At 48.5% G+C, this 25910-nt stretch overlaps 1 protein-coding gene and 1 long non-coding RNA gene across 3 annotated transcripts in view; one reads left to right on the forward strand and one right to left on the reverse strand.

Moving 5' to 3' along the window:
- The window catches only part of LOC123518774, a 197002-nt gene extending 183022 nt beyond the window's left edge, over positions 1-13980 (reverse strand). The window contains exon 1 of the long non-coding RNA XR_006678876.1: positions 13674-13980. This is a non-coding gene — a long non-coding RNA (uncharacterized LOC123518774). The remainder of the gene's footprint in view (positions 1-13673) is intronic.
- On the forward strand, positions 6878-24614 carry LOC123518772 (transcription factor SPT20 homolog). Of its 2 annotated transcripts, XM_045279775.1 has the most exons (3): positions 6878-8532; positions 15134-15246; positions 21262-21421. In XM_045279775.1, exons 1-3 carry the CDS (start codon positions 7002-7004, stop codon positions 21274-21276), a joined length of 1659 nt encoding a protein of 552 aa, XP_045135710.1. In that variant the 5' UTR covers positions 6878-7001; the 3' UTR covers positions 21277-21421. The 2 variants fall into 2 exon arrangements, with proteins under 2 accessions (XP_045135710.1, XP_045135709.1); XM_045279774.1 differs by lacking the exon at positions 15134-15246 and having other exon boundaries at positions 21262-24614.
- Positions 24615-25910: the final 1296 nt, after the last annotated feature.

The following is a 25910-nucleotide window of genomic DNA, read 5'->3' on the forward strand; positions in this document are numbered from 1 at the left end:
TCCTCCTTTTGTCCCTTCCTTTCATCTTCCATCTAATTTCTCTCTCCTACACCCTCTCCTTATCCTCATTCTTGTCATCCTTATCCTCCTCTTAGTTTTCTCATCATGCTTCCTTCTCTCCTTGCTCACCTCGGCGTCTCCCTTCATCCCAAAAATTCTTTTCCCGCGCTACAATATTCTTCACTGACTCACTTCGCCTCGCCTCGCTCCCTTTCTCCCTTCCTCCTCTTCTCTCAGCTTTGCCCTCCCTCTTTCCTGATAGCCCTGTCTCCCTCCCTCCCTTTATCCCTCTCACGTTCATTCAGAGCGGGTCGTAAGCACCTCTCTTTCCTCTCTCCCTCACTCTCCCTCGCTCCCCCTCTCCTGCCTGCCCACAGCATCTCTCTCCCTCTCCCTCTCTCTCTCGCTCTCTTCTCTCTTCGCCTATTTCCCTCCTTTCCCTCTCCCCTCCTGTGTTTGTACCGTATCCCAGAGTCTCTCTCTCTCTCTCTCTCTCTCTCTCTCTCTCTCTCTCTCTCTCTCTCTCTAAACCTCATGCACTCTGTTTATTTGGTCTTCCCTGCAAGTACAGTGTGCAGGGCTCTCTGCCATGGCCGCGGGGACTACACCAGAACACAAGTTGGGAGGAAAGAGACCAGTGTGTGTGTGTGTGTGTGTGTGTGTGTGTGTGTGTGTGTGTGTGTGTGTGTGTGTGTGTGTGTGTGTGTGTGTGTGTGTGTGTGTGTGTGTGTGTGTGTGTGTGTGCAGAATTTATATGCTGGTGGCAAATATCTAATACATAAATATTATCGCATCGATCTCATGTCAAACAAGCTCACCTTATCGCAAATATCTCTCTCTCTCTCTCTCTCTCTCTCTCTCTCTCTCTCTCTCTCTCTCTCTCTCATAACTTACACACAGATACGCAAACAAAAACACACAAGTCCACACGAATCGAACAACAATCACAACTCTCATAACAAACACACTCGAGCAACACAACAAGCCCACGAAAAAAGAGAGAGAGGAAGATAAACACAACTTCACCTATGCACCACCACAAGCCTCGAGACATAACACACACACACACACACACACACACACACACACACACACACACACACTCCCTTCCTCTCTCCTCGCCTTTACACACGCCCCTCACTCTCTCCCCTTCGCATTCCCTACCGGCCGCCCTCACCGCCCTCTCCCCTGCTGTGTGGTGTGTCCTCAGCGAGCAGACTTCTCTCCCTCACGCCACCTGAGCCCTAAAGGGGTAGAGTTACCGTAGAAGGACACCCATCTTACCCGCCGGGAGGATATTGAGTTTCCTCGGAATGACAAACCCCCCGCGGCAAGGAACTTCATGAGCGGTCCTGTTTAGCGTGGTCTCAACGGCAATATCAGGTTGACTCCATGCTTGTGTGTGTGTGTGTGTGTGTGTGTGTGTGTGTGTGTGTGTGTGTGTGTGTGTGTGTGTGTGTGTGTGTGTGACGTATGCCGGGCTCAGTGTGTGCTATTTGTTGTTCCTTCCCTGCATTCATTACGCGGTGGTGTTAGCGTTTAGCGATCTGTTTGTCCAGTATATGTTGTTAATATTGATACTATTGTGGTGGTGCTTCTATTCGTTTTACTCTTGCCGCCGCCACTGTTGTTGCTGCTGCTATTGTTATTACTGCTACTGCTACTGCTACTGCTACTGCTGCTGCTACCATACTGTTGTTGCTGTTGCTGCTGCTGCTGCTGGTGCTACTGCTGCTGCTGTTACTACTACTACTACTACTACTACTACTACTACTACTACTACTACTACTACTACTACAACTACTACGACTAATACAACATCAACAACAACAACAACAACAACAACAACAACAACAACAACTACTACTACTACTACTACTACTACTACTTCTACTACCACCATTATCACTCATACTATCACTACTTTTTATTCAACACGACCACAATAATTTATACTGCAACTACCACCACCACCACCACCACCACCACAACTGCACTGGAAAAAAAAAAGAAGCGAAAAAAAAACAAAAATAGAAACGCAGATAGAACTTGTCATAAACATCTCGAGGCATCAGAGTACACCTCAAATCTTCCACGCCTAATATGGCTAATTTAACCAGCACGTCCTTGGGCAAACCTGATGAGGCTCATGGAGATAAAAAAGGAGCAGGTGACCCTATCATTCCTAAGCTGGGAGGTGGGTATAGTCGGTGCGGCATAGGGAGAGAGAGAAAGAGAGAAAGAGACAGAGAAAAAAGACCAAGAGACAGACAGGAAAAAAGAAAAAGAATACAGCGTCCTGAGTGTAGATTGAATTGAGAACGGAGGGAGGAGTGGCAACAGCAGGAAGGAAATGAGATGGTTGAGGCAGTGATGGGAGGGAGGATGCGGGGCGCTGAAAGGACTAGACAATGACAGGTAATGAAGGGTAAGTGGGGGAGAGAAGGGACTGCCCGGGGTTGTTGAAGGGGGGTCTGTTGCCGGCGGGTGGTTTGGTGTCGGGGCTATGTTCTGTTGGGCTGCACTGGGCTGGGAAGGGCCCGGTGCGTAGTGAAAGAGGAAGGGAAAAGGTCAGTTAGATAGAGAAGGAGGGGAAAAAAAGTAGTAGTACGGGCTGACGCGGGCGTGGCTGGCGGAGGTCGGTTAAGTTGAAAGCGGCAGTGCAAGAAAGAAAAGGTCTGCTGCAGGAATGAGAATGTAATACAATGACGACAGCCGAGAAGGGGAAAAAAAGAGAAGGGAAGGGAAAATAACACCGATTAATTTCTCACATAATTGATATACACTTCACAGAGTTAAACAGCGTCCATTAATGTAGCGCTATGTGAGGTGTGAGACTCCTGGAACAAACAAACTCCAAAAAAGATGAATACTAAACACGTATGACAAAATAACTCAATAAAATAATATAGAACAACACAAAACATTAGAACAAGCTAACATCACCTAATCTTAAATAATCTAACAATAAAATGACGAAACAAAACATGACAAATCCTAAAACCACTAGATCATGATAAAAACAAAGAACTTCTGGTGGGGGAACACGCTCCACCGCGCCTCCCCTGTCACCCACCGCCGCTAAATCGGATCAAGCACGAAGTAAAACCATGTGACTGAGAGCAGAAGGCATTTATTAGTAAGGGGGAGCAAGAGAAGAGATAGGAACGCAGATGAGACGACGAGAGAGTAGGTGCGACTATGGAGGAGGAAAGGTGAGGATTAGGAAGAGGGAGAGTGAGGTGGGGTGACGATAAGGACCCTAAGGAGGAGAGGCGAAGAGAGGAGAGGAAGAGGGGGAGGGAGAGGGAGAGAGCGGGTAGTAAAGGTGCGGAAAGGAAACCTGTAGAGGTGGAGTAGAGGCAGGGAGTGAGGTAAATGATGGGATAAAGACCATGTAGAGGAGGGACCATGAGGACAGTGAGCTAAAGAGAAGAGAAAACATGTTTGTGAGGAAGGAGAGAAGTGAGTGGATAGTGCAGAAAAGCAAAGGGAGTAGAGAGATGGAGGAGGATGAAAGTTGGAGAGGAACGAGAATGAAACAGAGAGAGAAAGAGGAATATGTGAAGGGAAATGACGCATGGAGAAAGAAAGATTCAAGGAAATAAAAGAAGGGAGGGAGGAAAGATGAAAGGAAAGGATAGGGTTAAGGGAGAATGGCAGGGAGGAAGGATGGGGAGAGAAGAAAGAGAGAGAAGAGAGACAGAAAAGAAGGAGTCGATTTGAAAAGGAATAAGGAGGGAAGAAGAGTAGAAAGAGAAAGAAGTTGGAAGAAAATGATCGAAGGAAAGTAATAGAGGAAGGAATACGGATGCAAAGAGGAGGAAAACAGAAAGAATATGCATGAAGAAACCAGGAAAAGATTAAAGAATTGAAGCATACAAATAAAATAACAAAGATGAGTGTATATGCAAGGTAAGAGAAACGGCGGACAGGAGGAAGAGACAGCCTGCAGGGAAGGGAGAAAAGGACGCCCTACAATCACCCTTTACCGATAACACCCAATTGTCGACTTAATGAGCGCCCTGGAAATTCCCAGAGGACACAGGGACGATGGCCAGTCCTCCTCCTCCTCCTCATCATCATCATCATCCTCTGTCTTCTCGCCACACCCTCCCTACACTGTTGCTTTCTTCCGCTCTTGTGCAAGCTCCTTAGAGGCCGGACAAGCATCCACCGCTGTTCTTGATTTTAAACACACCCGGCCGAGGGATAATGCTGGCGATGCGTGAGGTGTTTTAGAAATGACCAACAGAGACCTCACGTCTTTTCTCTGGGGAAGCCACTCCTCTTCTCCCTCCTGTTCCTCACCACCTTTCTCCTCTTTGCTACTCTCCCTACTTTTCTCCCATTTTCTTGTTACCTTTTATTCTCCTTACTCTTCTTTCTCTCTTGCTATCCTTCCCTTATCTATTGTTTCATCCCCTCACACACACACACACACACACACACACACACACACACACACACACACACACACACACACACACAGTTCCCTTCCCTATCCCTATCCCACGTCTCTTTACCCTCTCTCACTTTAAGACACCACAGACAGCCACCGCCTCGTGACATCCGCCACTACGGGCGTTATTACACCAACAAAACGCATCATATCGACCTTCACCGCGACCACAACAACTGATTGACGTGATTAGCTCAATATTGTCTCTTGGCGGTGTTACAAAAGGGAGAGTGAGTGTTGTTATTGTTTATTTTTATCAGGGGAAAGGATTGCTTATTGTATTTTGTAAGTAACTTTCCCACGCTCATCCAAATTGAAGAGTGTTGATGTGAGGAGCATGTTTATTGTTCACGTTAGAGATGTCAAACTTTACAACTAAAAGGGATTAATAAGATAGGAATAAATTCGTGTATTTAAGGATGCGTGTTGTACTTTTATTTTCCTTCAACAAATCATACTGACTTCTTCCACTTTACAGGCGATATGAATAATACTAAGCATGTATAATCTATCCATCAACGGTTAGAATTGAATATATATTCACCAGGACGCTGACACACCTTTACTTTCTTCTATGTACATTTCATTCCGCGGGGACCAACACTGTTACATTATGCATACACTCAACTTGCCTCTATTACCAGTTAAAATGTCGTGTATCGCTCAGCTGTGGCCTTTTCCCCTTCACCCCATCCATTCCCCTCCCACTCACACACACACACACACACACCCTCCTTCCGCCTGCCATTCCCCATCAGTAATCGATGCTATATTAAAATTTCATAGCCGCAATAAATCATAAGAGACGCAGAACAGGAGAATATACAGTGCCGGTGGAGAATAAAACGTTTTCCTGATATATTTCGCGGCATAATCGTGAGAGGAAAAGGTTCATGGACAACCAAGTAATGTTTAGTGACGAATTATGTGTAAAACACACGTCAATCAAAGGTCAGGGCAGGTGTTATTGGATATTTTCATCTTGAATTGTATCTGTAATACGCACACACTTAAAGTTGTCAGCGTGTCAGTCTTTAGTGCAGTGTAAGGTGTACTTATTCCACTGCCTCGCCTTCACCTGACCGTGCGGGGCAATGAGCATGCACGTAAATCATACACCTGGCTTCCCTTTCCGCCTACACGTGTAATCAACGGATCAATGCACAGGTGGTAAATGTAGCTGCTAATGCAAACTATTAACGACAGAAAAAAACGCCAGAAAAAAAAGAAAAAGAAAAAAAAAAGAGATAACATGGGCGCTGGACTATTTGCACGGGTAGAACCAAGAAAAGATAAACTAAGACAGCATAGAGGCCACCGCTATATCGCTGTATTTCAGGAAGGGAGTGCACGCCGCGTGGTGGTCATGATGGGCGAGACTCTGACGCGCCGGCCATATGTTCACCAAACCACATCATCGGCGGTTTCCCTTCAAAACAAGTCTACGTGATTTCCGAACGGATGAGTTGCAGGTAGTGTGTTACAGTACCAGGACATGCTATCAACAAGCACGTCCGGTACGCCTTCCCTCCTCCATCACTCTCCCCTTCCCGTGTGTCCCCTTCCCTTGTAAAGGAAAACACTAAAACACAAACGTTCCCTCTCCGCCCCACAGTGTCGTCTCGTCTCTCTACAGGCAAGACAAAAAGCTGATGCAAAACTGGCTTGAAACATACAAAAAATAAATGACTTCAAGGTTTCCAGGCGGGTAGCTCATTTGGTGAAGAAATCTCCGGTTGAGAGTGTGAGGCAGCAGCGGTGGTGCGCGGCTGTCGGGGATCAAGTGGCCCGCCCGGTGATGGACACACCCCAGGGGCCCCGACCGGTATTTCCAGCAACATCTCGCGAGACACATTATTCTCCAGCCGCGGCAAGTCTGGCGGCTCAACGCTTTATTTCCTTGCGGGCTTATTCCTGCCACACTCTACTTCCCGGAAACAGTAACAGCTGCCGCAGCCTGACATTTAACAAGGAAATCAGGTGGCCACACGTGTTTACACCTCCGGGAATGTTTTCTGTGGAAAGCCGCTATGAGTGTGTTCGTGCATGAGGCGTGCCTGTGCGCCGCGCCACACCGGTCTCTGCGGAATGCGCCGACGTGTTGGGTTCCAAACTAAGGATATTTTCTTTGTGGGAGGGTGGCTGGTGATTTCTTTGTGATCTTTATGCCCGCATGCCCAGGCTAGACGCAGCTGCTGTTTCCTTTGTGAGACACTGCCACACTCTCACAGACTTCGAGTTCCTATCATTCATCTAGTTAGAGATTTCGACTATTTTATCAAAGGTACACATTCATTATGCCTTAAGACGAATAACAAAAATATAGTAGAATATACAAAGAGAGTATAATGGAAAGTATTGATTCTCCAAAGTCGTGAGAGTTAGTGCGCACGCACCCATCTTCTGTCGCGGCCCATCTGCTGGGATCAGTCAGGGTTTGTACATCGAAGCGGGAGCACGCTTCTTGAGCCGCTGAGAGATCTCCCATGCGGTGTCTGTGGTATTCCATGAAGTGTTGGTAGAGGTGGAGAGTGTAAAGATGGTGTCGAGTGTATGTCGCGGGTCATACCCTAGCATGACTCCTCATGCATCGCCCTCACGGAAGCCAAACATCGACCCCCAAAAGGATTACTTTTCCCCGCTCCAAGTGGAAACCTCGGTGGAGTATGATCTTCCAGCACACATCTACCCGCCGAAGGGCTCCCAGCCCATCCTCATGATCCACCCGGGATACATGTCTGCCGTCCGGGCACGATCCAGAGCTGTCGTCACCCCCTCGCCCACCGCCATGGTGGCCACGTCGGGGGCGGCTCGCCCGCTGGCGCCTTTGCAGCTGCCCCAGCAGCAGCAACAGCCACAACAGCAGCCGCAGCAACAGCAGCAACAACAACAACCGCAGCAGCAGCAAGTGGCGAGTGCTCGGTCTACTCGCGCTGTGCAGCCACGGCCGTGGTGCATGTGTGGTAACCCCAACTGTAATTCATCTAGTGTCAAATCAGTTAATGTACAGAGTGCGAGAAACGTGCAAAATGTGCAGAGCCAGAGTGTGGTAAGAAGTGTACAGAACCAGAGTGGTGCAAGAAGTGCACATAGCCAGAGTGTATCTAGAATTATACAGAATCAGAGTGCCACAAGGAACGTACCTAACCAGAGTGTACTAAGAAGTGTTCACAGCCAGAGTGCAAGAAGTGTACAAAGTGCTCGTGAAGGAAGTATGGTTGGATTACCGAGCAGGAATGAAGTGCTTCTGCTGCAACAACAACAGCAGCAGCAGCAACACCAACAACAGCAGCAGCAGCAGCAGCAGCAACACCAACAACAGCAGCAGCAGCAGCAGCAACAACAGCAGCAGGTGCAACAACCGCAACCACCAGCACCACAACAACAGTCTCAGCAACTGGTGTGGGGTAATGGTGGTCGCTGCACAGGCCCTTGCTGCAATCCGAAAGCGGCGGCGATGGCACCTCCTCAGGCAGAGTTCGTGGCGCCAGGTCTGCCACCCTCCCTGCTGGCCAGAACACCCACCAGAGGCACGGCGGGTGGCTCACCCAAGCTAAGGGCGGCCAGGACGAGACGTGGTTTGTCAGTCGCTAGCAGTGTCAACTTGCCTGATTATCTTGGCAGTAGTCGGCCGGCCAGACTGACGGGTGGAGCTGTCCATGTCCATCCACGCCCAAGGGCATTATCTACCTCTATGGGGGCTCTAGCTGCCACACCAGCGCCATCCATGGCTCACCAGCACATGGGTATGGGTGCTTCCCTCACTACTTCGTTAGATCTGGCCAGGACGGATCCCATTACGCCCAGGTCACTAATGCCCGTCCAGCAGCAGCAGCAGCAACAACAAGCACAGTCACAGCAGCAACAACAACCCCAACAAGCACACCAACCCGTGCAGCAAGCGCCCGCGGGATCCACATCACTCCTTTACACTGTTGGACTTTCGAGGGACTCTGGATGTTCTGTGGGAACGGAGACTGCGGGCGGCGAGTGGGCGTCAGACAGAACCCGTGGCCTCGTTGACTCAGGATTCTGCACACCAGTTGATCTGACAGACGATTTTGTGACAGGTGAGTGTTGTAAAGTCTATGGGCTTCGCACGATGGCATTGAGTTGCTTGGTCTGGTAGTGGTGCAAATTCAGTGCTCAAATTGTAAAAAAAAAGTACTAAAAGTGTGTTCTTCCAAGTGCCTTGTGATGCGCGTTCATATGATACAAAAAACGTGTGTGCGTGGAGAGCGCCAACGTTTGTAGTGCTGGGCGGAGTCTGGCGAGGATGAGCGAAGGTCAAGTTTAAGTTGCTGCCTCAGTCTAGACTTAAAGATGGTGCTGCGTTTGTTTGTTTTCTTCCGCGCATGCATTTCGCTGTAACTCACGTTTTTCCCTCTATTTTCTGTTATCAAGTATTACATTAAGTGTTATGTGTTTATTTAGTGTTGTGCATGTAGGACATTCCGTGCAGTTAGTGCAATGCTGTGGACGTAGTGAGTGTTGCAGTGCATGTCGGTTTTCAGGTAGTGAGTGTGAGTGGTTTTCTGGGCGTTTATTTATGTTTCTGTCGTTTTCTCTGTAAAAAAAGTGAAATTCGGACCAACATGAAATAAACAACAAAGAGGCGCACGTGGCCGCCGCACCCCAGTGTTGCCGCCTCGCGAGCCGCTGTGGATCGAACCCAGCAAAGCAGACTATTTTCGTCATGTTCTTATTGATTCAGGTTCGAGAGGTAACATTCAGTGGGAGATCATGTCAGTGATTGGCGCCATTGACTACTTGGAAGTGAGGTGAAGTGTGCTCATCTCTCCTTGACATTCATAAACACACCACCTGTCACACCTGGCTGGCGAGCGGCACCTGGCCTCATAATCGCATACCTTGCATTCTCCTTGTGTTGCTCCTGCCAATAATGATTTATTCTCACCCCTTACATGCAGCCACGTTTGTCCCCACAGTGCAGGCATCGCTGTGCATTAGACAGTGCATACGCCAAATAGTAGTTTTGTTGCATGCATGTGATGTTGAGTGTAGAATACTCAGGGAAGTCTGGCTCATGTGGCAACACCCTCACGCAGTTGCCTGTCAATGTTTTGGATTGTATTTCAATAGTTTTTCACAACAACCGGTGACTTATTCTTGATGCGTGTGTGGTAAGTCTTTTGGTATTCACGATTATGTTACTAAGTAATTCATGGTCAGGCAATTGCACGTCGCTGGGGGTTTGGAGGTTCTAAAACAGATATGGCGGCAGGAGATATTTGGCAGCTGCTAGAGGAAGGTGGCTCGCGGCTGAGCGGGCCAACAATTTCCAGTGTCGCCTTGGGAGGGGACGGCTGGCGGGGTCATGACGCCCTTATTCTGTAAAAGGTGGCGGGCTGTTCACACGCTCCATTCATTTTCTTGTTCCTCCCTTGTTTTTGTCTTTATCTTTGAGTCATGGTCTTATGGTCACGGGTGGAGGGCGGGACAGGCTCAGCTTGGCGGGCTCGTTTCCGTGTGGTGACAAATGATTAGGGGGGCGGGGTAAGGCTGGGTGTCCCTCGGGAGGCGATGACGTGCGGGGAGCCAGAGCCCCTTCCTCTCACCCGCCTCACTGATTGAAGGGTGAATCTCTCTCTCTCTCTCTCTCTCTCTCTCTCTCTCTCTCTCTCTCTCTCTCTCTCTCTCTCTCTCTGCGCATACCTTGAACGTTTATTATTTCTTCCCAGTAACGCTTTGAAGTCCCCTGCGAGCGAATTCTTTTCAGTGGGTTTACAGGGGAGGGTTCATCAGTTACCGGAATATGAGTGGAGTTCCCTAAGCTGGCGGTGCTGAGAGGGGTGGGATTGGATGGGAGGGAGAGAGGGGAGGGGGTTGCTTGAGTGAAGTTGAGTCACCCAAGGGTAGCTAGCCTTGGCTCCATCCATGTTGGCCGCGGGACAAGATTAGAGGTTGCATTTCGCTCAGCTGTTACTTATTGATCGACCTCCCCCCACCCCCAAACTCGTGCAAGATTGGGAGAATTTACGCAAGTGAATACATCATGGTGGACAAAGCGATGGATGGCGGTGCAGGGGAAAGTTTCATTACTGCTACATGTGACAGTCTTAAAAGACTTGCGTTGTATCAAAAGGTAGTACTCCATATTATTCCATCTTAGACGCATAGAAAGAGTGTCAGGGAGAAGTCTGTTTCGATCTAGTAATTACCTGGAGACAATGAAGGGGATGGGAAAGCCACCATGGATTACTGGCCCATATCGTGTGCCCTTTGCTATCATCCCCTCAGCTCGGCTCCCCCTCTTGGTAATAACGGGAATGGGGTGGTTAGGGCGTGCTGCTCCCCGGGTCGATCCCCACTTGCTTAATAACCTTCCTGCCGGGTGTCGGGGCCTCACGTGCAGCCGCGTGGGAGGAGAAACTCGTTTTCTTGATATTTTTCTTCGTACCAGATAAACGTGGACTCGCTTGCCTAACGCTGATTAAAACGGAAGCACAAATGACTGCTTCACCTTTCCTTGCTTCCCCTCCTTTTTCCCCTAGCAAGACGTCCCCAACGCTTCCCGGTAACGTGACCCGACAAGGACAAAGCCTCACAAGTGGAGGGCGCGCTGCTGTTACAAGTGAGCCACTCCAACTATCAGAGGACTGGCGCCCACACCACACCAGCCCTCTGCCTCGCCGCTGATAAGCCGAGGGTTGTGCACCTGGTGGCTGGCCAGGATACGGCTCCCGGGCTGCGACAAAGTGCCTCTCCACAGATAAGCCGATGACACAGGGGTACTCGTGTGACCTGACGACGTGGCGAGTCAAGGACGAGGAGATGGCCAGTACGCGTCGCATTAACAAAAAAAAGGAGAGGGACTCGTTTGTACCGTTCCCATACGAGCCTTATTTGAGCCTCCCCCGAGCTCACCCTTTGTCTCATTGTTCAGCCCCGCGAGACCAAGCCTCCTCTGGGAAAAAGGCTGAGGGCCATTTACTCCAGCCGCCCGTGGACCAGACGCTTAGGCGGTCGTTTGTCTCCGCGCCACAGCGTCGGCTTCGTCTTTATGTGCTTCCTTAAACTTTTCCATTTTCGTCCTTTTATGAACCATCAACTTGTGTGGGAGACTTTTTTGGACTACGAAGCTACGTAAGAGTAACCCTTTCCCTTCCTCCTCCCCACTTCCCCCATTATGCGTGGTGAGTGTTTCATGTGTGTACCACACTCGTGCATCCAACGCAGCGTTTTGGTTCTGCTACCCGAAAATTATTAATGACAAGATCAACAAAAGATTTCTATGCCGCAGGGATTGGCTTTGGATCTTGACTGACGAGCGCTACTTTTGTTATAACACACACACACTTTTTAAAGAAAATGCACGTAGGAGATGAACATTAGACTCACTTAAAAAAAAATCGCAGCACCATTTGGCTATGTGGTCCTTCTATCTCCTCTCCCCTCTTCCCTGGCGTCAGTGTATGTGCCCATTTACGAATCAGCGACCGACGACCTCACTGGAGGGTCGCCTTTCCATTTAACCATCCCTTTATCCCGTCCCCTCCTGTCCCCTCCCCTTCAACACCTCCCGTCCATTATTTCCCATCCCGGGGGCTGTCTGAACGACCTCGCGGCGCTCCTTCAATCTTGTCTCTGGCCGTACGTATTCCCACGCCTCAGTTCGTTTACTGTAGGTCCGTTTTATGAATAGATTATCATAGGTAATGCACGCCGTTGACTCCCCGTGATGGAGCTAACAGAAGGGGAGGAGGCCGCAGGGGGCGATTAGAGAGGGGAGGGAGACTTAACTGGTAAAGGGGTAAGTGCTAAAGTGGTGCATTCTTGGTTGAGGTCATGTTAAGAACGAGAGTATAAGTAAGAGGAAGATGCTAGTTGCCTGAAGGGGAAACTCAGTGAAGCATCTAATAATACACGTCAGGCAGGGAAGGAGTGGCTGTGAATAGCTACTCTGCGTCGGTTGTTGGCAGACTTAACTCCTGACTTCCTAAGTAACATCCAAGGACGGGTGTTAAAAAGTGTGTAAATTGCTGTGTTTAAACTGGGCAAGTAAGGAAGGGTGTGTGTGTGTGTGTGTGTGTGTGTGTGTGTGTGTGTGTGTGTGTGTGTGTGTGTGTGTGCATCAGAGTGAGTGAAGCGTAAGGGTGGAGTGGGAGAGGATATGGGGTAAGAGGGAGAGGGACGGGGCCATAACACCCACCAATATAATCAATCGGTGAAAATTGGTTTACTCTCACTGAGGCGTGGATGGGTCGCGCGGAGGATAACAGCTTTGTCGCTAGTAACCGGTATGAATGGCCTCGTAGTGCACAGAGGGCATGATGAAGCGCCGTAAAACAGATGACTGGCGCGCCACCTGGGGCTGCCAGGTTCCTGGTGGTGCTGCATCGCCGCCGCCGGGAAGTAGCATGGGAGGGGAGGGGGATGGCAGCAAATGTGTGCAAGAAGTGTGTGTGTGTGTGTGTGTGTGTGTGTGTGTGTGTGTGTGTGTGTGTGTGTGTGTGTGTGTGTGTGTGTGTCTCCGCCGTGCAGGTTTCAAAGGAAAGCGGATACGAGTAACAAAGGGGAGATTTGTGTTGTGTTTGTGATGATGCAAAGTGTGGCTTGGGTAGTGGTGGTGGTGTTGGTGGACAGTCGGTCTTGCCTCTGTACAGTTAGCTTGGTTTTACCTTTTTGTCCTTTTTTTTTGTGAGGGGAGCGGGGAATATAGAGAAGATAGGGATGATGACAACAAAAGCGGAAACAGTCTTGCTCTCCTCATACATTGAATAGATAAATAAATATATAAAAAGACTTGAGCGAATGAGAAAATGATGCTGCACACCCTTGCTCATCGACAGGTTGAAGTGATGAGTGTTGGTTGTGCTATGCGCCGCGACACACACAGGCGGGGAACAATGGCCAAGGTTCACAACGCATCTGTTTTGTGGCCGTCAGCCGCTCACAATGAACAAGGGATGTGGCAAAGAGGGAGGGAGAGATGATGGCGGTACTGGTGGTGGGGGTGGAGGGGGGAGAGCGATAGTGGCGTCAGGTCATGAGTGAAATGAGTACGTGGGTTCGAAGCCCGGCAGTGAAGACATGAGACAGAGGCGGATGGAGTCCCCTCAGGCGGCAGACTCTTCCTACACCCGTTCGCTGGTCCGACCTCCGAGTTTGAAGAGGTCAGGGGCGGCATGGGGTCGCGGACCTACTGGTTACGACTCACGATAATCCTTTACTAACCCTTACTTCTTACCTTCCTTTCACTGCGTTTCCTCTCCTTTCTCTCAGGGTCCGCCGAGTCCAGCAAGGCAAGCATTGTGATCTGAAACACCAGAGATAGTGTGTTCAATAAGTGTCTCTCTCTCTCTCTCTCTCTCTCTCTCTCTCTCTCTCTCTCTCTGATGGTGTGAATATTTGTGACGTCTTCGTATGGGTCTCTGTGGCGGGGATGAAGACCACTGTGACGTCTCGGCTTACAGAAAAGAGTAGGGGAGAGAGCGAGGGGAGGAAAGGGAGGGGCTGGAGAGGGGCAGCGGCCGCGTGTCAGCTCCCACACGTTGCCTCTCACCGCAGCACCTCCCCTCCCCTCCTTGCCTTCCCTCGCGCTCCCCTCCTCGACTCCCCTTACCATCTCATTTCCCGTTATCCTCGTCACAAGGGGCTCCCTGATCTGATGTCGCCACGTCGCCCACCTACGCTCCCACTCCACACAAGGCAGGAGAGAGAGAGAGAGAGAGAGAGAGAGAGAGAGAGAGAGAGAGAGAGAGAGTCTCACTCAAGGGAAGGAATTAGCTGATTATGTGAGACAAGGCATTATAAACTCAGAGGAAAAAGGAACTTGTGGCTGGATCTCTCTCTCTCTCTCTCTCTCTCTCTCTCTCGCTCCGTCAAAACCGTAACACCCATAAGGAATTGAGTAGTGTAACCATGTTTGGAACCATCAAAGTGAACTAAATGCTGCCTTCTTCCTGCCGTCGCCAACTCCTGCTCCTCCTACTCCCACCCGCCTCCCTACTCCACCCTCCGCCTCACACACTCTCCCACCCGCCACCTTCCCTCCCTGCAAATGTTCCATCAACTTCAAAATACTACAACATACTCCCAGACATGCTCCCTCCCTGCCTCTGCCCGCGGCCATGTCACCCCTCGCCCTCTCCCTCTCCCTCTTCCTCTTCCTCTTCCTCTCCCTCTCTCCCTTCCCGCGCAAGAGAGGATGGACTCACAAGGGACTACACGCCTTATTTTTTTTTTTTTTGTTTCCTCCTTTCCTTTCTTTTTGTCTAACTCTCAGTCTCGTTGTAGGAAATTAATATTGCGGGCAATGACTGTTTAATGTGCCTCCTTGACTCGTGGCCTTTTATTGCATTGTTATTGTTGCTGCTATTATGAGTTGAGTTACTTAGCTGTGGTTTGTGGTCAGAGAGTGGTGATGGTGGCGGTTTACAGATACACACACACACACACACACACACACACACACACACACACACACACACACACACACACACACACACACACACACACACACACACACGGCTGGCAGTTAATGTGAAGTGTTGGTAAGTTAGCGAGGCGAGGAAAGCCCACACCGTCTTTTTATGTGTAACACTCAATGGCTTCACAAAACATAACATGATCTGGAACACATAAGAAAACGTTAGTCCATGTCGCCTCGCCCGCCCCGTGCCCTCATGTCGTCTTGTTTATGTACAGTTCCAGGGAAGGTGAGAGTGTACAGATACAGCAAGAGAGGGCCACGCCAGACTCCCAGGGGCGCGGCTTGTGGTGTGCAACTTGGTTACGAAACGACGGAGCTGAAGGCAGTTGTTGGTACCCTGGTCACAATGCATGAATAAACATCACTCTTATTACATACGTGCTTTACATGAACCCCAACCAACCCTCCCCTTCTCCAAGGATGAATATGAATCAAGGTTTAAAAATAAAACATCATAATCTGATACGGATCGACTTCAAAGACTTCAAAAGGTCATGAGTTTGGGTCGACGCGTGTAGCTGGTGAACTTGGTGTATTAATTCAGTTTCAGCGTCCGTGTTGGGCTCGGAGAATGAGGCCATTACCGTCGACAAACAAATGGTAATATCCCAGCGTAAACCAAGAGTAGGGAGTGCGTTCGTCCGTGTGTCAGTCAAGCCACAGCCACGACTAATCTCTCCTGAGGGTGTTTACTGTCCCGCTTGAGTGCACATCCAAGCCTGGCCTCACTACCAAGTCGTTATCCAACAGTCCCTTTGATCTGGGTTTCTCTTTCTTCCTCGGCGGTGTTCCACTTCGGTCTCCAGACTGCATTAAAGTAAGACAATGCGCTCAATTTGAGGTGGAGGAGAAGAATTTAGGTCTGAGTGGTGACATGCTAGCGTAGGCACGAGAGGTCTTTATGGTGGCTAAATCCCCATCCCCGCCTTACTGGTCCTGGGAGGGACGGCAGGAAAGGCAAGGGAGGGAGGCAGCCGTGGTTGTCGAGGCTTTAGGGGCCGTTATTGGTTATTACGTCGGGTTCCTGAGGCGGCTGTTGGGGTCTGACGTGTGGTGGCCGCGTCTGTCAGCCGCTGGGTATAATCTTCCAGGAGTGAGACTTAAAAGATTTTGAGCCCAGATTTGGAGGAGTGTCCCACAAAGCTGCAGAGAGGCGACGTGGATGGCTGGGAATTGCTGGGACTCAATAGGATGCTCTCATCTCATGCCACTTAGGATACTTGTAAATATTCCCATACTTGTTTGTTTTCCCTTGACTTCTATTTACGTTGTATTTCTTTGTGTTCTCTCTCTCTCTCTCTCTCTCTCTCTCTCTCTCTCTCTCTCTCTCTCTCTCTCTCTCTCTCTCTCTCTCTGTCTCCATCACTCAACACCTTGGCGCGTTTTTTCTCCCGACTTCTTTTCTTTTTTTGCTGTCTGCTCTGGGACAATGGAGGCGCTAAGTACCATTTGGCGCCGTGACGAGACTACTCCGCCTCCATCTCCTTTCTCTTTTGGCTCCTCTTTTTCATCTTATATTCCCCTCCCTTTCTCCTTCCCCTTTCCCCTCCAGAGTCTCTTCCATCAATCACTTATGAAAGCACCAAATGCGGGGAAAGTAATACGCAGGGATGGTGACAGGGAAACCATCGCCGGCACTCCCTGCATCAACAGACGTATAAGAGACACAACAAAGGACCTAAAGATGCTGCTGTTGCTGTGTTTCGGCCACGCTTCGCCTCCCTTTCCTTTCTTCCAGTTATTCACTCCAGTGGCTAATAGTAATAATCTTCGAGTCTTCACCCCCGGGGGAAATTCCGTGAAAGAAGCCTTTTCCTTTTCTACCAATCCTCCCGTTCCTCCTCCTCCTCCTCCTCATTTTGTGTTTTTTTTTTTCCTCCTTTCCCTCTTCTCCGATCAGCTCGAGTAATTATGAGGCTTGCAGGTTTCCGCCCTCGTTGCCTTTGTCGCTAATATCGATCCGATGTGTTGACGCCGAAGGTTACCGGAGGGGAGATGTGGAGGGAACGGCCGGGGGTGTGGGTGGCGAGCTGCGTGTCCTGGTACGATATGATTCTCTCTCTCTCTCTCTCTCTCTCTCTCTCTCTCTCTCTCTCTCTCTTGCAAATTACTTTCTCATTTCCTTTGTTTATTTTTTTACGTTCTCCTGTTGCTTCATTCGTTCCTTTCAATTGAATGCTCCACGCGCTGTATCTCTACCACCCCCTTCCTCCTCTCTCTCTCTCTCTCTCTCTCTCTCTCTCTCTCTCTCTCTCTCTCTCTCTCTCTCTCTCTCTCTTCCTCCTGAGCTCTCTCGTTCTCTCAGCTTTATTTTCCCTTTGCTCATGTCCCTTCGCGTCCTTCACTTCTCACGCCCATGCCTCGCCCTTCTCTTCTTATCAAGCGGTGCACTCGGCCCATTAAAGCTGTTGGTGTCTAAATGTCGAGGCCCTTCAGTGTCCGATGTTATTTCCTTTTTCTTTTTTTCATTTTTTTTTTTCATGGAACCCTCAAATCCTGTCACGAAGCCAGGTCAAGAAATTAAGAAAAAGTGGCCTCTCTTTGCCGTTACAGTCTATAGAAGGTTGTGTTTCAGTCATGTAATAGAAGTCTTAGAGAGATCTTTGCCTGGTGAGAGTGATGAGGGAATGAGGGAGAGCAAGTCGTCTTAGCGAGGTCTGGCGCGTCCCTCATCACCGTGCTGGAGTGGTGCCGGAGGTTGAGGGAGGAAGTGGTGTTGAAAGTGGTGCTTAAGAGTTCGGTGTTGAAAGTTGCAGTCCGAGACACGAGCAGCAAGGAGAGGCATTAACATCCGAGCAACAGAATGAACAGTTTCTCATTTTCGAGGAAGTGACAAGAGAAGGCGACGGCGTAAAGAGATTTGCATGAAAAAGTAGTTTGCTGTGGTGGGAACAAACAAGCACCATCCCGCGGCCACAGAGACGGGAAGCCGACGTCCTTGTCAAGGTGTGTGGCATGGCGGGCCTGACGGACGCCGGCTAGGATGATTGTCTCTTCTTCACCAGTATTTTATTATTAAATATTTCAAACATTGCACTATAATGATTAGTAATTTCCATAAATGTTCTGTAATTACCTTAAAGGTTTTTAGATTTCTTTACACACACACACACACACACACACACACACACAGACCGGTGCTGTGTGGGCAAGGCAGGACAGCGTGGTGCGTTCGTTATTGGATATGCGCGGCAAGCCAGTCTTCGCGGCTTCCTGGGTAATCCCGTGGTGTTCCCGCAGCCTCGAGAGTAATGGGTATTAGTCGTAAGTATTGACGTGGGTGAAGTTTAGTTGTTTGTGTGTGGCTTCTGAGGAGGGAAAACCCTGGCGCTTCCAGGCCGTTAGTGGCCCTCTTGTTGTTTGTAAAAGATGGAGGGGATGAGAGGGAAGGGGCGTGAGGTGGGACGAGTTGCATGAAGGAAAGCTCCACGTAAGCGATATCAAGTATTTCCAAGCAAATACATTCTCTGGTTGCATTTTTTTTTTTTTTTTTTTGTTCTTCCGGCTGTGAGCCGTTACGTCCGCCTAGTGCACACACGTCACTGTCACGGGCCAAGGTTACTGTTGGTGGTTACTATTCCCCACCGCGACTCGCCAGGCCTTTTGGGGACACGCAATGGAGCATCTTGTTCATTACTTTGTTTGTTTGTGTTTGAGCGTGTCCGTGTGTGGGTGCGTGTCACACATACAGACACACACACACACACACACACACACACACACACACACACACACACACACACACATACAAAAGGCGAGCGCTACTGTGTACGTATAATCACCGCCATCAGTGGTGAAGTAATGCCAGGGTCACTCGCCCCGCCTGTGTCTTCGTCGTGTTTTGGGAAGAGTTCTGTTTCGTTTGTAACCTTTGCATCAAGATGACTGTTGAAATCTGAGGGAGAGGAAAGCTGTGGTGATGACGTCACAGCCTCGCCCAGACGCATGACCTCACGGCGCCCACGTCACCTTCACCGACGGTTCAGCGCAGTGGCCTCGAAAGCTGATGTCACCATGTGGGTCGACTACTTTTTCTGATAACTTCGTGGGAAGGGAAGAGGTGTGGCGGAGGTAGGGTCTGGGCCTCGTCAGGACCGTTTCGGCTAAATGGTCTTACACACAATCGTAATGTTGTTTTGATCCTTGTCTGTAAAACTGCGTCACTAACGAGGTTGTGAAAGGCCAGCATGTGGTGCAACGAGCCCGGGAAGCGGTGGTCGGTGCCGCCTCGCCTTTTATCTACTGTTATGCGCCAACAAAAAGTAATCTGGCAACAAACGGGCTGCGGGGTTGGCGGTCACTTAGCTTTGCACTAACACGGCCACCACCTGCTTCCTTTTTTTTCATGAGATTATCTTTTAGGCTTTTCGCTATTGATCTTTGCATGTGTGTGATATTTACAAAACTACTACTTGTCGATCCTAGATAGTAAACCATGGCCTCCAATAAATGCCACTGACTCAAAGAAGACACCGTGCCATGCGTGTGTGTGCTTCAAGCGAGTGATTGGTAAATCGTTGTGGGGTCAGCCAATGCAACTGCTCTGTCTCGTGGGCCAGCAGATAGGTGGGCAGTCAGGCAGTCTTCCCATGGCGCCTTCCTCAGGGGACCGGTCTGCCTTGTTGGGGCCGCTGGCCTGGTGAGCGTGACTAGCTGGTAAATCCTCAGTGTTGGTCCCCAGGCACACTCACACGCGTAAGTCCATTGCTGAAAGCCTAATGCTTCTGGCCTTTTCGTGTACTCGATCTTGTGTTGTTATTGCTGGCTGTTTTTCTTCACTGAATAACCTTCATTCTTCGGTGCTCTTGTTCTGTAGCTTTCACTCTCACCTCAGAGTTGGCAGATTGACTTATGTTGAAAACAGTCACCTTCAGTGCCGGCATATAACTATTGTCTCGGCCACCCATTGTTGAGGCCGAGCAGTGAGCCGACGTGACCTCTGGCTCTGACACATTGTTCACTGCATACACTCTTTCACGACTTGTTCTCTCCACCACTTAATCCCACACGTCATTGTTCCAACCGTTTACAGTGTGGCTGATAAAACGTGTTATCTCAGATCGCATCTTTCCATGAGTTGGTCGTACATCATGTGGCCAGGCGACAGGCGGCCGTGGTGGTGTGCCAAGACGGCCATTCTTTCTCCTCCCACAGAAAACAAACAGCCTCCCTTCCTTGATGACGTCAGCACCAGACACCCTAGTGACTAGGCATACTGATGTAATCATGCAGCACTAGATAAACTGATAGTGTGAACTGATGATGTTTTATTAAGCCTGTCTGTGTTGCATCTCAGTAACACCTGACAGAACGCTAGTCTCTTACTTTGTTTTTCTCTTTTTATAGAAGACATTTCACGAGCCAGTTACAGTCAAAAGTTTAAGGATACATAAGTATCATTCAGGAAGTTCATGCCTGATGGATAACTATAAGTAAGATCAACAACGTCTCGTTCTCATGAAATCATTATTAGGGTCAAGCTCAGCTGCCTTCGAACGATGGAACGTGACAGCTGAGGAAGGCCAGCAACTGAGTTGAGGAAGCCTCGTTTGGCGGCCGTGTTTAGGTGGTTAAGCAGAGAGGGGCGAGTTGCCAGGCTTCATTGTGTGTGTGTGTGTGTGTGTGTGTGTGTGTGTGTGTGTGTGTGTGTGTGTGTGTTTAACAATGATGCATAAACAACACGCGGGTGTCTTTTAATAGCAGACCTACGTTTTTTTTTTCTTTTCTTTTCTTGCGCTGATGAAATCCGGCGTGAATATATTCGTGGGTCTGGATCTGTGGCGGCGATAGGTCGTCGGGGGAGGGAGAGGTGAAGGGGGAAGGCGCATAGTGAGGATGGGATTTCGTTTTTGCTGCGCTAAGTGGCGCTTGACCTCGAGTGGGCAGGGTTCACGGTACCTGTCTTGAGAAGGCAATAGCATTGTTCTCTCGTGGTGTTTGACGTCTTGGCAATCCGGGCCGTTTTAGCTTGAAACAAAAAAATAGGCAGACACTAGGTGCTTCGAGGACGACGCCTGGCGAGTCTTTATGTGGTGGGCTGAAGTGGCCTGCTTACCTTGAAAGTGTGATCTTTCCCACATCTTTGTGTGCGAGAGTTTGAGGGAAAAGGGGAGAGTTCAATATGCTGGGTTATTCTCATGAAATAATGAAAAAAAGTGACATGATGAAGCACGTCCGCCATTCCTTGCCAGACGCCTGCCTCGGGACATACAGTTTTTCCCTTGTGTCTCGATTAGACTGCTATTATTACAGTTGGTGTAATTAGGAACTTGGAAAATAATAAGATAATTTTTTCACCTTCATAGCTTTCATTAGTAATTTTTTTCTCTCTCTTGCCCCACAGATACGCTTAACTTGAGTGGCGGCAGCTGGAAAGAGCCCTCCCTGCCGCTGCCTTCCTCCATGACTTCCACCTCCAGCAGCAGCAGCAGTAGTGTCCACACCTCCTCTCTCCTGCCGGGGACGACCCACACCTCCTCTCTCCTGCCAGGGGCGGCCCACGCCCATCACTACCTCCCACAGCCCTTATGGAACTTGGCCTACTAAGGGTTCTACGCTTACCGAGCACCGGGGCCGCAGCCACAGGGGCCTGGGTATCCCTCCCGCCGGGGACGCTGACGGGGACTCCATGACCGGTTTTGCAAATTGAAAATTAAGGCGATGGAAGAATTTTCTCCTTCAGAAGACGAGTGACTGACGCGATGAAAGACTCAGAATTGGGGTCATGCGATTTTGAGACGATGAGATGGCCTGTTCAGCGACCCGTCCCCGGCCTCACCTTTGCCTCTCGCCTTTCACTCAGGACTTCCTTAGACACTCTTATCGACTCTGATTGCTGTAACTTTGTTTACTGAGTTCATACTTCATTCTTCTCCTTGACTCATGATTTCTCCTTCCCCTCGCCCCAGCCCGCGGCCCCTACGTGCCCCTCAGAACCAACACTGTGCTGTGATATGCCGTGCTGGCCTACGGAGCCTCGTCGCGATTGTCAGTCCTCCTCGTCGTGGTCATCGTCATTATCAATGTCGTCGCCAATCATTAGCATAGTAGCAAGATGACCGACTGCATGATAGCTGGTGGCCTTTTGCGTCACCGTGGTCGTCGCCTGGTCGCTATAACAATCGTCGTCACCTTGTGATTGAAGGCTGTCGGGAAGCGTCTAGGTGTTGGTTACGGCCGCGCCTGCATCTCCCGCCTGCCTCCCCCAATCCCCTCCTCCTCTTATTAAAAGAACAGTTGTGGTCGTCGTCGTCGTCGTGTCAAGTCGTCATCGTAGTGAGTAGTGAAGGTAGAGTCAGCCCGAGTCACCGTGGAGGGTTGAGTGGTCTCTTCCTCTTCCTCCGAGGGGAACCTCTCCTTTTCATCACCTCGGCTAATTATCTCATGGTGTACTATTAAGTGTGGAAACTTATGGGTGTGCTTACGTACGGGAATTTCTAATGTTAATCATAATACCTACTGATAATAATTAATAATAACACAGGGGTTAGTTAAGTCAGTGAGTGTTGTCGATTCACTTTGTTAGTATCTAGTGTCATGCTGTTCCAGTCACTCCATCCTATGGCAATATTACACTGTTATTTACACCTGCCCTTCGGTGCGAGTTCTTGGACGACACTCGAGGGACGCTGTCAGTGGCTGTTATCCTCCGATTTACCTCTTGGGTCCTGAGAATCCGAACATCCCACTCAAGTGTTGTTCGCGAAGTCGGGCCTAAAGTCTTGCACAAACGATGCTTCAGACATCAGTGTATTAAGCTTGTCGGCATTAATTAATGTTTTGTAAAGCTGAGTAGGTCTTTTTTTTTTATAAGGTAGTGAGAAGTGAAAGTAAGACACGTGTTAGGATAGATTCTTAGGTGTTAACTTTAGCTCTTCTTGGAAAAAATAATAAAAATACGCTTATTAGAATCCATGAACCAGACATTGTGGTCATTAACTCATTTTCATTCACTTAGTTTAATGTTAGGTTGTATATTTAGTCCTAACCTTTTTAAGTTATACTAATTTTGTTATTTTATTTATAGACTGTCTTGTTTAAGTCTGTCGATATTCGGTCTTTTCTCTAGTAATTTCCTTTCCTCCCTTCCATCTCCGAAGGTTTATAGTGTCAGTACAATTGAGTTGTGTCATCATTATTTAATTTTGAAGTGCATCAAATTTTTGTTTGCATTTAAAGAAAATGCATAACCTGCTTCATTATAATGTAACGATACATTGTATCAATGTTTAGAAGATTCATGATTATCTGAGTCATCAGTGAAGGATACCTTAGTCGTGGCATTGTAGCTGTACGTAATGATTGAGTCATTGTAGTAAGGATTGAGTCTGTTGTGGGTAGGTTGAGTGACTCCGGACGTGAGGCGCTGCGAGGGCCGCCCGCCGCCCGTCGCCTTCTGGGGGCTGGCAGGCGACTGCTCCATGCCCCGGGAAACATTTTTATCCCGTCCATATCAGGAACGTAAAAGTATTTCCCGGTGCAGGTCAGGCGCCATCACATACGGAATCCAGTTCATCATGTATGTTCTTCGACGTTCTTTATGTAGGCGTCAGCCATGTTCTCCATGTACGGTGTGCTTAGAGTTCAAGCCTGACAGACTGAGTAGTGATAACCGGTATGATGGCGCCAGAAGCTGGTATCAGAACTTCTGTGTCTTGTTCGACTCATGGATTGTATGTTTAATATTTAAGACAAGGAAACAATCTAGGCACGCGCTCCGTCCTGTCCCTCACAAGCTCCACCTTGAATTATATATACATACATATAGTCATGATCGTCGAGGCGCCGCTGCTTGCTTGGCTGCCACAGTGTTTCGGACACAGCACGAGCCTGTGAGGGGCAACACGAGCGCATGTCGAACCTAGACTCATTCTGCAGGATCAGCAGCAGCAGCTCCCAGCGGGGCAGTTCATCGGGTGGTGGAAGCCTTAGGTCTTTGGTAGCTTCTGGACGCCATCTTGAGCCGCTCCACATAGCAAATTACCCTTCAAGAGGCCAAGATGCTACAGGCACATAACAGTGTTACCTCCATTTTGTATCTGTAGTGGTAATTATTTCATAAACTTAGACACCCATGTGTGACTTGGGATTTGCTTGTGTATGATACAATGATACTTTAACAATTTCAAGGTCAATGTCGTAGAAAAGTATGTCCATAAGTCTCGACATTGTAACATTTCACTACCTGAGTTGCAAGTTTTCATCTCTGGGCAGCAGCGAAAAAAATTCCATCATGTTCATTCGCAGGTTGTTGAAATGGTGGTAGAGTCACTGATTTACTGTTAAGGGTCGCTGTGTGGTCTTGCTCGGTGGACTCTTGTGACGCACTTGGTGTTCGGACGTGTCAACTCTGCGTGCAATAAGTCTTTCAAAATATCATGATTGCAGCAAAATATACTGGTTGCAAGGCAGCTTATGTTGATTAGGCTTCTTTCAGACTCAAACCTATTTTTGTGATGCTAACTTTAGCTTTCATGTACATATGTACAAAATGTACAAATGTACATAAAGAAGCCTAATTTGTTTGAAAACAAATTGTATCTGTGATTCATTTTGGTGCGTTGGAGACGGTGCATCTTAGCTTGTAAATATTCATATTTGTATATTTAATGTGTACAGGAAAGTAATTTTGCACTTGTGCTTGGATTTTAACGTGTCAAACTTGTGATATGTGAGAATAAAACTAAAAGCCATTTACTCAAACCCTTTCCTTTCTCCTTTCCTGGACGAACCTTGGGTGGCGGAAGGCAACAAGCAGCTTCCCTGGAACATTCTAAAGTTCAGACAATTTTTGATGCAGTACACTCTGGGAACGATTATTGGAAAAGAATAAACTTGTTTATATTCCAAGAGACCAACACACGCACACCCCAGGAATATAAGAAAACTGAAAGGATACCAAACTCTTTGCACATACCTTCAATACAGAAATGTACATAAAACTTAAATAACGGACAACCCAAGAAAATAAAAATACATGTAACTTGCAGGAGGACTGAAAGGATAAGGCACTTACGTAAAAACTTCTAATAAGAAAATGTAACACACAACGCTTTTAAACAGGTAACCAAAGGGGAGAGACAGTGATGCAATAGAAAATAATTTCACATGAACAGATGACTAATACAAACGTGGATAATACACGGAATGTAAGGTTTTGTTAACAATACATATAACTGTAAAAAACAGAGTAGCATTAAGAGAAAAGTAACGATACAGGTAAGCAATGACTTGTTGATTAAGTCACTTCTGAGTTACGGCGGAACTCGAGTCATGGAAACGATTAAAACTTCAATATCCGTCATATGTAAGATCATCTGAGCCTTGAAGTCAGCTGGTTCAGGTAACCGTGACGCTCATCATCTAATTGACAGAGGAGGGGGACTCATACGGTTTAAGGACAGACAAGGAAAATAACCATAAACCAGCACTCATTGAACCACAGCTGGAAACCCACGATCGCACGCGCACGCGCGCACACACACACGCACACACACACACACACAAAAAAAAAATAATAATAATAATAAATAAATAAATAAATAAATAATAAATAAATAAATAAATAAAATAAATAAATAAATAAATAAATAAATAAAAGGCTGAAAAAAGATTCACGTGTTGGTGTGGACTTTATGTATGCGATCACATCACTCACTCAGACCAAGGCTCCGAGAGCAGGCAATGGAGGGTGGTGGCGGTGGGTGGGAAGACGAGTGGGTGGGGACTGGATAGATGGAGGGGAAGGGAAGGAGGTGGAGTAGGGTTCGTATTTGATAAATGTCGTCGTGATTAAGTTAAGCGCTGGCAGAGCTCCAGGCTCGGAGCGTGTGATGACGGCGAGGCTGAAATGTTACCGGAAAGTGAAGGCTGCAGAGCGAGTAGCCTGAATGTGCCTCGGCGCGTTGTGTTACGGCACTCTGGTAGGAATTCATGTGCACCGCTGTTTCCAGGGAAAGAAGTAAAAGCTGCACTGAATCAGGAATATACAAG

The sequence above is a fragment of the Portunus trituberculatus genome, chromosome 44 (assembly GCF_017591435.1).
Source record: "Portunus trituberculatus isolate SZX2019 chromosome 44, ASM1759143v1, whole genome shotgun sequence".
NCBI classification, from domain to species: domain Eukaryota; kingdom Metazoa; phylum Arthropoda; class Malacostraca; order Decapoda; family Portunidae; genus Portunus; species Portunus trituberculatus.